General features: G+C 45.5%; 1 protein-coding gene across 2 annotated transcripts in view; it reads right to left on the bottom strand.

The window, feature by feature from the left end:
- USP10 (ubiquitin specific peptidase 10) overlaps window positions 1-13,295 on the bottom strand; it is a 943,776-nt gene that overhangs the window by 286,783 nt on the left and 643,698 nt on the right. For both annotated transcript variants that reach the window (XM_069636257.1, XM_069636260.1), the window contains one exon: window positions 10,434-10,537. In XM_069636257.1, coding sequence (XP_069492358.1) covers window positions 10,434-10,537 — 104 coding nt within the window. The remainder of the gene's footprint in view (window positions 1-10,433; window positions 10,538-13,295) is intronic.

Below are 13,295 nucleotides of genomic sequence, written 5' to 3'. Positions count from 1 at the left end.
CTTTTTTTTTGCTCCTTGGGCCTAGGCTGTCGAGTGCTTCTGCCTACCTCTGCTCCTTCTCACCTGCTGCAGCCTGCAGGTGACTGGAGTTAGTTCCGGATCCGGCGTTGCTTGCAAGGAGACGGGTGCCTCCGTGCCTGTCTGAATACCACATCCTGGCGCCCACGCCCAGCAGCATGCTCATGAGCACAGAGCCTTTGCTTGCTCCAGGAACCCGAACGTGCGACATCATGCCAAATGTCAGGCTACTGTTTCCGGGGTGCTTGTGTGAGGAGCATGGTGGAACCAAGGTGGCAGTGGGATGTCAGAGCTAGAGCCAAAGCAGAGCAAGGGTGGGTGGATGGATGGATGTTGGCCTCTGCCTGTCAGCCAGTTGTTGTTACCCATTACATGTCAGACGGGGTAAAAAAAAAAAAAAAAAAAAGTTAAGTTAAGCCAGCCAAGAAAGAAATGTAGAGAGTAAGCACTGCACACGGCAGCCCACGCTGCAGGCATGGAAAATATGTTGTGTACTAGTAGTTTTACGGTGACATCCTGGATCGATATATTATGGTGTGCATTTTTTCAGCCCCCAGTGCAGCTTGTAAAAAAGTCCCAAATATCCCATCTCATTCGGACCAAGGATAGTCCACAGATGAAGATCAGAGAAAAGGAATGAGTGTGGAAAAAAGGTCCCACTCGCTCAGGAGAATCAATCAAAAATCTAATAGTCCAGCAAAAAGTGATGTGGGTGGTGAGAATTTCACTCAAGAAGGAACATCTACTCTAACACCCCACACTGTTTGTGCAACCCCATTTGTGTAAGAGTTGCAGTGGCGCATATGTGCTCTGGGGAAGGATTGGCATCCCGAGCCAGACTTGTAAAAACATGGTGGGCATCAGACAGTGGGGAGATTATGTAGGGGAGCGAAAAGACCTAAACGCATTCAAGAGCAATGAATTACGACTAAAATGCAGTTGAGCAAGCAAGTGAAAATGCAGATAAGAACTAAACAGATCTTCCATTCAGTACTCTCACACATGCTCCAAGCGCCATTCTCTCTCCCTTCCAATCAGGGCAAGCCATTGTTGATAACTATTGTGCTCAGCAATTCCTAGAAAACAAATTAATGGGAAAGATTTTTTTTGCTGCTTTTCTATGGAACACCCTTTTTTGCTTTTTTTTTTAACACCCAACTTGACTTTTGAAGGTAAATAAAGCCTCCTGATTTACCTCATATCTTTTTTCTCATTCTTTTGGGGAAACTGATCAGTCCATAAGACTATAAGTACTGGGACACTATGTCACACTTACTGGATTTCCTGTATTTTTGACGCTGCACACATCAGCTTGAAGCAAAGTGTGGTAAGTATATTTTGTACCCTTGTAACTGTGGTTATAAATGCAATATGTCCAGGAAGGGCTGGTGGCAGCAGATATTTTTTCTACTATGTTTTTTACATTTAACTTGCGGTAAAGTGCACATCATGCCATAGAGAGTACCATATACTCTAAAATGGCTGGGACACAAGATTTTCACCTGTCCTTTGCCTTTCTTCATGCCCTCTAGTGTCTGAAATGGAAATTTCTGGAATGCCCTTTCCCGGGCAAAGTGGCAGTTTGTGTGACTGGCCGGATGTGGTGGCTGGAACTGTCTGCTTCCAGTCCACATCTGTGTTTTTTAGTGTCAGTTGCTGGGCAGATTGTGGTGGCAGTGACTATCCATTATTAGATACCCACTGCCAGTTTGAATGGCACAGATTGGTGGTCCTAGACGTGCTTCCAGTCCAGATCTTGGATAAAAGGAGTACTCCTGCACCCATTCAACAGAACATCGCTGGGGTGAAGCCCCTATGAAGTGCAGCCTGCTGATGACCAGATGACAGTTGCAGCTGGCCAGCACTGCCACCAGCCAAGTTCCGGTGAAGCACTGCTCCTCTGTCCTGATCGCAAGAAATGCCTTGTCTGTGCTTCAATCCCTAGACCGGTGGTAACAACCAGTCTCGGCCCCTGCTTGTAAGTGTGCCTGGATCACCCAATGGACTAACAAGCTCTCTCCTGGGCTACCCCACTGCAGCAGTCGCCATTCAGAGTGTATCCTTGGAACTTGGAGGATCTTCACCTCACGCTACAAGATACCTGCTTCCTTTTCGGCCTTCCAGTCACAACCAAAGTCATGCAGGGCCTGCTCCTTTGTTCACCAACCAAAGAGCACCTGTCGCTGCTTGAACATGGGGACTCCCGTTGCAATCCTTCCCACTCTGGTGGCCTCTTGCTGCACAGAAGTCATCTTTCTTTCGTGACAAGTGTCAGCTGAGCATCCCCTCGTACAGATATTCAGTTACTGAGTCTAACCTAAATAAAATCCTATGTCGTAAGTGACCTCAATAGCAGTGACTGCTGGGCCTCTCTCGACGTGACCAAGCACAGAAGGACAGGTTCTCAATGGAATATGGAACCTCAGAAGTGGTCTCGGGAGAAATCAGAGTAAGGGGGTAAGTTTACATACCTGTTCCACCCCACCCCCCCATCATCCATACGGTTACATGTGGGTAAAGTCCTGGCCCTATCTCTCTCTTGCCTGACTCAGATCGGTGGAGGTCTAGACTAGGATCCCCATCAAAACCCTCCTTAGTTTAGTGGGACAGAGAGCTACTTATCATAACTTTCCCTAACCTTTGGATCTCTAAATCGCAACCACTGGCATCAGCCAATAAAAGCATAAGCCTACTTGAAAAGTATCTCTTTTGGAAATTATGATTTTAAAGCAATAGGCCCCAATACATCTCAGGGCTGGACTTACTAAGTATTAGGGAACAAATCTAGTGTTGCTCTTAAGGGTTTCTACTGTGTTTTCTGAATCCGATTACTGACCTGTATAGCACACATTTTTAATTACATGCTTTTCTATCTTCTGACAAGAGAGAATGCATATATGTTTTATTGCTTAGTGTGTATTTTAAAGGCCTAATAAATAATTATCTATTGCTTTACTTGTCTAACAGGATTCATTGCAGTGCTCTATGTATTTGCCATGTTGGCCCTATATCACTCATTCCCCTCCTAAGCCTGCTACCTAGCCTTGATTGGTTTTGGCTAGACTTTAGTGTCTTTCCTGTACACCACAATAGATTGGTCTCCCAAAGTCCAAGCCCCAGGATTGATTTTGTAAATCCATGTAAGAATGAATCATCAGTCTCTCCACATATCTTCCAGTTAAAGTCTCCCATAAAGTCTACTGGTCCCCCTTTTGAAGCTACCAGATCAGTAGCTGGATCCACAATAGCTGTTAAATGATTAAATACAACCTTATCCTAGGAGGACATGCCATTTCATATATATTAATAATTAACCTCCAGGGTGTCACTTCTGTCCCTTTCAGTACTATGTAAAGAACACTTAAGGTAGTTAAATTGACATGCATGCCAAAGCTGCAAGTTTGGTGGATACCCATACTAGCAAACCCCCACTGAGATTGACCTTTTCATGTGGTAATAAATATGCAACGTGTGGTATATGAAGCCTGAGAGCCACAGTACCCTGCACATCACCTGCCTGTCCGAAGCACCTTCGAGACATTGGCACTTGTTGAACTGCACTGCGTGTTAGACCTAGTCGCTCCAACTCGCTATCCTCACTGTGAATCACCACATTACAAGGCACCTTGAAGACTGGCGCAAAGCTGGTGAACCCTGAAAGACAATAACTAAATGTATTTGTAGTGGCCCTGTCCACCTGCTCTGCCTTAGAAGATCCTAGAGACTTAAGCTACTTCCTTTTTGTATTCACATTTTTCTTAAATATAAAAAGGACCTGTGAAGTAACTGACATTTTGCTGCGGAAATCCTTGCCTGCGCATTTGCCAATGCAGTGTGTCCTTTTATTTTAATATCTGTATCTGTGTTTTCCCTTGAGGGGTGGGCCAGTTCTATTAGATGAGTGCATGTTTACTAGTTTAATTAAAGATCCTATTTTTACACGACCTTGGTTGAACATTCTCTTTTCTTTGTGTCGCTTCTGTACCAGCTTGACTGAAGAGTATAGCTTGCCTTCAGCCTGCACTACCACAAATATTGAGTGAGGTACACCTTTTGGGCTGCACCTGTTTCACCTTTATGATTGGGATCACAACTGGTTTTAGTACAAGTGTGATGCTGAGTAGGCACTTTACAACTACTTGTCACTTCACTGCAGAACAATAGTCATTTTTATCACAGTCATTCTTTCAGAGAAAGTCTAGGTTAAGCCTGGCTGGGAGGAAAATTTGTCATAATCAAAACATGACTAAATGTACAGCACATAGATTAAAAAGGGTGACTTTCCACCCAATGGAGATTGCATATAAATCTCTAGAACTGAAGACGCTTGAAAGAGTTAAACTAGGACATCTGACAGAAGTCAATGTTTTGGTGATTTGTCCTGCCCATTAACGTATTGGAATTTGGTTTCTTCCAAATCCCTGTACCAACCATAATCATGTCAGGAGCATCCAAGTTAGTGCTTTCAGATACCGCACATACTGGCCTAGAAACCCATTTACTGCCGGAAAATAGAACTCCTTCTGCCTTAACCAGTGCATTCAAATGGAAATAATGGGATAATATAACCTCAACCTATAGACATGAGTCATTCTCCTTCTCATCTAGAGAAATTGGGTTATCAAATTTAGGATCCATGTCAGAATATCCTATGGGACATTGGGATGGGAGGAAAAATATGTTTTAACCCGTGGGAGCCTCAGGTGGAAGGATTCTTCTTAGGAAAACCGATCATCTCAGAGGTTATGGACTTTGGGAGTGAGCCCAACAGCGAATCTAAAGATGGCTGTGGTTGAACATGAAAGTGAGAGCAGGTGAAACATTGCCCACACAAATTAGATGCACTTTCTTAACTATTAAGCAAAGAGGCAACAAAGACACTGGAGCAGGCCAGGTCAACGTTGGCTAGGCCTGCTGCTCTAAAGTGCCTGGAATTCCTAGACATTCCAAGGAGAAAATTTAACGTCAGCGCAAGATCAGTTATGGCCCTGCGGTTTCCTAGGGCATTGATAATAGGGAGAGCTAGGGCAGAATGAGGTACTGGGAAAAGGAGACCACCCACACCCTTATCTGCTGCTCTAGTGGAAGGAATTGTGATGAATCAAGGGAATGTGTCCCTTCTCCCAGGGGGGAGCCCCCACCCTGTGAGGCTAGGGAGTCGAGCCAAGTGGGACCTCAATGGGAGACTTCCCCACACCCCTTAGGGCACAAAGACTCCCGCTCCTGTGAGGAACTCCCGAAACCATTAACCAAAATGGCATTCATGGGACTCTCTAAAATATCAAGGACTTACAAGTCCCAAGACTTGGGTGAAGAAAAAGCCAATCTATATTATTATCAAGAAGAAAGAGAATGTATCCCTTTAAAGATAAGTCTCCAATCAACTGAGATGAGTACGTTGAATAGCGAGTACGAACAACATAGAGCAAGACACGCATACGCAGACAATGGAAGACCCCTTTCTGCGCAACACCTCAGGGAGGCCCCCTTCCAGCGTATGACCAGAGGAAGGCAGAGCAGAAGCGAACCACAGAGCTTGCAACATTTAAACTTGCGCTGGACCGAAAGGGGAGATGCCAGAGACACTGTGTATCCCAGATGCAAGAAGCAGAGAGGGCTGGAGGCCTAAACAAGGTGGTGGCATGACAATGAACGATACTTGGTGGGCAGAGGGCCCTCAAACCAATGCTGGTACCATCCTGAGCACGAAGCTGCAATCTACCTGGTTACTTGAAGAAACACCAGGATGCCACAGGAACGACAGAGAATCTCGGGAAGAGGACGCTGAGAGTGAGCCGATAGCAACGAGGAGAGAGAGAGTAGCTGCGAGACACAGAGCCCAGAGACATTCCCCTACATTGTTAAATGCAACCGCGAGAACGGGAAGGCCAGGGGGCCCAAAGTGAATAGTTAAACTCATCTCAGTACAAGTAAAGAAGAGTTGAATACAAAACTGATGTACTTAAATTGCCTTCCGCATGTGGGAAAGTGCACTACGCGGGCCTGGGCTCAGCCTGCATGCCTAAACATATTGGCTCTCATCCACCCGGCATCTCAGGAGTGGGCCTGGTAGGCAGTTGGCCCTCGGACAAGGGGCCGGTAGTGCTATCTGCGCTGCGTGAAGGCGCCCCCCTCATGCTTGTGCCAGTAACAGAGGAGGCCCTCGGGATATGTCCCGGTACCAGAGTCAGTAGGGTCCTCGGCGGCAGAATCAGTAGGGGGTGCGAGGGTGCAACTGACCCCTCCCATCAGCAGGCTTTCCCAGGAAGGAGTTGCCTCTGCAGGGTGCTTTTGAGCACGCTTACATTCTTGGTCTTCCTGCGTACGTATTCCTTAATGCTCTCCAGCGGAGTCCTGGGGAACAACTCTCCACTGCGCAAGCCGGTTTCTGAGGGACCGGGGCATGAGAGCGTTGCACGCTGAGCAGCCATCCTCATCCATGGTCTTCCCCCAAAGGCACCAGAAGCAGAGCGCGTGGAAATCCGAGGTGGGAAAGGAACCGTCGCACGACAGGCACCTGCTGAAGCCAGCCGCGGTCAACATGAGCGGGGAACAGACTAAAGCACCAGTGGCCTCTGTTCCCAAAACCTGAAAATTGCAAAAAACAAAAGATTAGGGAAAGCACATGGAATTGCGAGGCTTGAGGCCTCACCCAGGAGCGCTGTTGAAAGCGGTCTGCTGCGTCGACGCGGAAAAGAAGACTGAGGTGTGGCGCCAGTTGGCAGGGTTAGGATAGCGCATGCTCCCAGGGCCGCGCCCCCACACGGCATACATTTAAAAGGAAAGTGTCATTTTCTGTTGAGAAAGATTCCGTTCCAGTCCCTAATGAGGGACGCCCACACAGCATGGAGAAAAGGGAATGGGATGTAGGAGTAAGAAGAATTGAAGTCTATGAGAGGGTGATAAAGCAACCCTGGATATCACTACCCTGGGAAAAGGGGAAAATACCCAAAACTTCAACAAAGAACGAAGGCAACATAAGAGAAAGAATTTTATGAATGGAAGTACAGACAAACTATCAAAGTAGACCATGTAAAAGACCGAGAACATCAAAATAAGGTGTACCACAATTGTCTAGAAGGCCAGAAGTACAGAAGAAATTGTATATGCCAGTAAGATGGCTCAGGTTAAACGTCGATTGCTGTGATCTGTTTTTGATCCGTGTTTGATCTGCAGGTTGGCCTCAGGTCCGTTGTGTAGATTTCGATGGCTGGTCCCTCGATCTTCTCTGACGTCTATCTTCAGCATAGGATGGAAGATAACGGGGAACATTTTTAACAATATTTAGGTATAATTGCCAAATGCCAAGGGAACTTCGCAAAATGCGTCCGACTAGTATGGCAGAAAAAAACAATCAGTAGGTCCTACACGCGTGAGGGATCATGGGTACATGAGACGTCAAACTAAGGATAGTATTACTAGCACGCCCTAGTTTGACACCACTTTTTGAGTTTCGAAAAACAAACTAATACTCCGCAGCTTCCACTAGATGTTGGCCTATGCACAGCATGTGATCTAAGCAGATTCCACAAGCTTCAGAAATATATATATAAAAAGAAAAATCCTCTGGTTGTGCGGAGTCCTTTAATACGTTCTTTGATCCTTTTCAAACGCCAAGGAGAAACATTCTTCAGGAAGAGAGGAAGGCTAATAATCTCATGAAAGAGCTGCATGAATTGATACAGCAAGAGTAACCAGAGAAAATCTAAAGATTGCCTATTAACAGGAAACCCAGAGAATGATACAAGAAGTATCCTCAGGAGAAGGGAGCCATTCTCCTGACCTTAGTTTATTTAGAGTGGTGATAGGGTCATTTAGATTAGTTTGGACAGCAGACGTAATCCTTTGGACATTCACGGACGACTGACAGCCCCCCAGTTAGATATATAGGTAGGGAACATCCCATAGCAAAAAGGAAAGTCAGGCCTTATTTTTCTTTAATAAAACATTTGGAACATGTCCTCAGAATGCCAGTTTCCTTCTTCTGATCCTCCACAGAATGCTCAAGTCAAGGGACATCTGAGGGGGTCACACCCAGACTAAAAGAAAGGCGAGGACCTGACAACCCAGCAAGGACAAACCAGTTCAAGGTCCTGTCCACTAATGTCTAGTAGACAGGACTTTGAATCCTATGACATATAACACAAGGGATACTGGACCAAGAAACCCAAGACTATCTTTGTGAACCCTGGTGAGCTTCCTGAAGGACTAGAAAGTGCTGCAGTGGCAAACGAGGTGTTCACCACCAGCAGGTTTAGGTTCTGAAACACAGAAGATTCTGGAGTAGGGCATGGAGTACACCCCTGAATCCTCATGAAGGATTACATGGATTACGTATAGACTGGGCTCAAGATAATCTAATGACAAAGACCTCTCCCCAGATTGCTGTAATGATGCCTCGTGGCAAAACAAACTGCCACATGTGTGAGCCTGTGTTTGTACTAACCTGATTCTTTATGATTTTTTGGTTTTCGGAATAAGTTCCTGAAGTATGTGTGCAGTGGCATAAAACAAATAAATCCACAAAGAAGCATGTCAACAAGAGGCTGAAGTAAGTGCAAACTACAATGGGCCCAGTGAAGCCAGGGATGCCCAGGCCCTATACCATACACATACAAACCATGTTGATTTGTTGTTGAAAACTAGACTCCTGTCATTCACCATTGCTTAAAACCAGTCCTTTGCAGCAAGGGGGAAAACAGTAATGTAGCCAGGATTGATGTCCAGTGGGGAGAGAGAAATTATGAAAGTGAAATCTCAAAAATGTAAATTGTAAAGCACACCTTTTGGTATACTTTGCACTGTATGCTCTTAGGTTTAACAATGGAAGTTTGTAAATATTGTTTTTCCTTGGTGCACGCGTTTGTTAATGTTATTTTACATAAGCGTTTCCTTCTGATGCCATTTTAACATTTCCATGGCAGCTCTCGCAAATCCTGGTCTCTGCACATCCTAACAATGGACCCATAGTCACCAGACTTCTTCCCACCTGATTTTTAATGGTGGCTTTTTAACAAAAAATATTTTAACTACTTCTCACTTTGCTTTTAATTTTGAACTTTTTCAAATATTCATCTTTTTAACTTTTATCAAATTATGCACCAGATAGTGTAGGCATGAAATACAAAAACAAAGTTATAAAACGCAAGTCGTGGAAGGCAAGCCCAGATTTTAGTGTGGTGAGTCAGCCAGTGCTGAGAGAAGTAGAGTTGAGGGCCACACCATGGGTGCAGTATTCCTGCCAACTTCTTTTTGTTGCTTGGCTATAATGGAAGCCAAGGACATTGCCACATGTCTAGAGGAAGGGGGACTGATAAGTGTTGTGGTTGGCACTGATAAAAAGCAGATTCCTTAATGGAAGAAGGGAAGATTTGTGTTGCTTAATCTAAGGTCCAAGTGTTAAGGACTACCTGAAAGATACCTTCGCTGAGGAAGTTTACATAAAAAGACAATCTTCATGGCATTTGTAGGCACATCTACTTTGGTGGTGCAGGCTTTTTGCTAGAATGGCCAGAAGCATAAAAGTAAGATAGGCACAAGCAAAGGACATGTACTAATAATGATGGCCACCGCACAAAGCCATTGAACCTCTGATGCACTAGCCAGGCTGGAGACCCATTGTGCAGGGTCAACTCAAGGCCCTTAAATAACCTAGTTTCAGAGTGCCTACGCTGTGCTTTAGTAACACAAAAGAATAGTTTATTCAAAAATTCAGCAATGTTTCCGAATCACCCAGAGCAACCAAGGAGAAACCATGCATGTCTCATTCCTGCTATCTGCAAAGGTAGTCAACTATATGTGGCAGCACATGAACAAAATGGTGACCAGTGCTGTTGTGTTTTTGCTTATCAGATTGCTCCAAACTTAAGTTCATTTCCAGTATAACCACGAGCCACATGTAGTCTAAGTGGCCTGGCATGGGCCTGAGCTGCACCCTTTGAAATACTCACCGTTGGATGATGATCCCTCCAGGCCAGACCTTCTACCACTCAGGGTCAAACAAACTGTCAAGGACCGTCTCCCGTCCGGGCTTCAACTGTAGGCAATACAGTTTGTGGTCAATCAAGGAGTGAAGTAAATATGGGGAATTCTGTTGGATACAGCCAGACTAGCTTCAAGAACCATGCACTGAACAAATTATCACCACAAGGTTTTGTGGAGTGATAAATACATAATGTCTAAAATGTGTGGACATGCTTATTTAATTAGGTTGTTTTACCATATTCCATGCAGTTTATATAGCTATGTTAAAAGTAAATAGATGCTTTGGTGCTTGCTCACAAAGGTCACTGAACTCAATTACACAAAGCCCTGTTTGCAATACACTGCCAAGTAGCAATATTGTACAACACAGTAGTTGTGTAAGCTCATGGTCAAACTTTTAAAGCATTTGTCATAGGTCATTTAGTTGTTACCTTCTCCGACAGACTGGATTTGGTGACGGTGAGCAGGTTGTACATGTAAGAGGGTTCGAAAGCAACGCCTGGGCGGATATCTTTTACAATCTTGTCACCAGGAACTAAAAGGGAAAGAGGTGAGGAGCTGTAAGAAAGGGTGCACCTAGCTAACAATTAGCAATGTTCGTAGGAGAAACAGGCACGCATAAGACATTCAACTTTGTTTCTGATAGTATTAATTTTGGATCCATGCAGGGTTCGAAATTGAGATTCGGTGAGCAGGAGCTAAAACCAGCTCTGTGGTGTCAGGCTTCACCCTGTAGACATGAGCTACCACAGGGTAACCATGGATGCTCCTTTGACTTTTGTCCACTTTGTATGAACTGTTGTGTTTAAATGTATATTAGATGTGTTCTAATTCTTCTTTATTAATATTCTCAAATAAAGGTTAGTCACATTTACATGTTTGGAAGTCACCAGTTGGCTGTAGGAGCCAAAAGTAGCTACTGGGAGTTGTTGGTTTCAAGCTAACCAAGCTCTACTATGCTAGAAGCAGGAGCTAAATCGCTCCCGCCGTGCCTCAATTTCGAACCCTGCCACGAGAACAGATACCCAAATATAGACAAAATCAATTTGAAGAATACCCAAGTACCTACACTATTTTTAAAATGTAACACTGCAATAGGAAGTAGTTTAATCAGCCTGACCTCCACATCAGCAACATGGTAAACCTCTGCACAAGATACAAACAGTGCAAACAAAATGATTAGGTTAAAACAGATGTACAGTTTCAGAGCCAGCCAAACAATCAACAAGATTAGTTGATGAAAATCTGTGACCACTCTTCTGCCCCCATGGCAATCCCGGAAACATTAGCACAACATTGAAGATTTTTTTTGGGGCAGATGAGTTTGCAACTAAAACATGAATGTTGAATATCCCAGATACCTAAATATATCAAATTGGCAATTTTTAGAGTTTGCAAAAGGCTGAAAAGTGCAACAATACAATGTATGTTCTTAATTACACATATATGGGAATATGTAGAAGGAATATGTACAAAATTACCAGTTAAGTTAAAAGGGAATGTAATGATTGGAGACAAGTGCTGCAAGTTATTCAAGTCTGTCTGGCACAAATGGTTTTTCGTGGATATATGGCATTTATAACGCGGGTACAGACAAGAGGTTCAAGGCGCGACGACGCAAGGGAGGAGAACAGCGGGAATACAGACAACCATCTTACTAGGCTAAGTGACATTGAGCACGCGCAAGTGCAGAGGAGGGGGTGTGGTGGGGTTAAAAGTGCGAGGGGGAGGGGAAGTGCAGTACATAGGATAAACAGTAAATAAATAAAAACAACGAATAAGAACAGTAAATAAGAAGTGCACCCAGCTGGTGGCAAGGGTAAGGGCAGACATCAGTTGTCAAGTGCTGGTAGGGGGCCGTAGGGATGCAGAAACAACCCCAGGGTGCAAAGGTTGCCAGGGGGGCAGTGCATGTGTGCAACTGGCAGGGAGGGGACCTGGGCCCGAGAACAGAGGGTAGCCAGGGGACCAGTGCAGTTTCTGATTCAGCCAGGTGTTCAGCAGGGGAGAGGAGGACAAAAAAGCAGAGGCAAAGAGGAAGGTTTTGAGGTGCTTCCGGAACCGGAGATGGTTCTCTTCAAACATCAGAAAGGCAGGGAGGTTGTTCCAGAGGGAGGCCCCAGCCAAAGAAAGATCTACCACCAACTTGTTGCTTGGAAAAGCGACTGACCCAGAGGGAGTTGGAGGCGGATGAGCGAAGAGCTCGAGAAGCAAGATATTTAGGAAGAGAGAGTTGAAGGTATTGAGGCACCAGGCCCGAGAAGGCCTTGTGGACAATGCAGAGGGTTTTGAACTTAATCCTTGCAGCCACTGGGATCCAGTGCAGAGATTACAGTCCTGGAGAGATACGATCCCTGGTCTTGAGGCCAAGGACAGATCTCAAAGTCCTGTTCTGGATGATTTGCAGAGGGTGGAGAGTAGAGGCAGGCAGATTTAGAAAGAGGCTTTTGCAGTAGTCCAGCCAAGAGAGAACCAGAACTCTGGAGAAACGGAGCTTCTGGGGGAAGGAGAGGAAAAGAAAAATACCTCTGAGGAGGTGCAGCTGGTAGTGTGACTTCTTGGAGACGTCAGAGATGTGAGGAGAGAAGGAGAGTGTTGAGTTGAAGATGACCCCAACGGTTTTTCACCTCACAGGTAGGAGCAGGAAGAGGGCCAAGACAGGCCGGCCAGAGAGTGACAGGAAAGCAGGGAGCGGGTGTGCCGATGAGGAGAAACTCAGTCTTACTGGCATTAAGGCAGAGATCATTGGCGGCACACCACTCCTGTATAGCAGACAGTCAGCAATGAGAGGAGATGAGGTGGCTGAAGGGAGCCTGAAAGTGAGCCGAGTGTCATCCGCATAAAACTTAAAGTTGGGGCAGAGAGCGGCAATGCGGTGGGGAAGAAGTGCTGGGTATTGGTTGAACAGCCAGGGAGAGAGGTTAGACCCCTGGGGAACACCACAGGCGGAGATAGAGGAGAGGAAGGACCCTAGTTGGACCTGGGATGGTCGATCAGAGAGGAAAGAAGTCAGCCAAGCCAGGGCCCGATTGGTGATACCCAGGTTATCACGGAGACGGTTGAGCAGGATGGCATGGTTGACTGTGTCAAAGGCAGAAGAGAGATCAAGCAAGATGAGGACACAGGGTGTGTTGGAATCAAGGTTAGAGAGCAGGTCTTCACGGATGTTCAGGAAAGCAGTTTCCGTGCTTCTGGCAGCTCTAAAGCCAGACTGATGTCATGGAGACAACCAACAGATTCCGTGTGAAGTTTAAGCTGGGAGATGGCCAGCTTTTCCAGGAGTTTGTCCGGGA

Source organism: Ambystoma mexicanum, chromosome 1q (assembly GCF_040938575.1).
Source record: "Ambystoma mexicanum isolate Mex_15411 chromosome 1q, UKY_AmexF1_1, whole genome shotgun sequence".
Classification (NCBI taxonomy): Eukaryota; Metazoa; Chordata; class Amphibia; order Caudata; family Ambystomatidae; genus Ambystoma; species Ambystoma mexicanum.
This window is presented reverse-complemented; position numbering and strand designations above follow the sequence as displayed.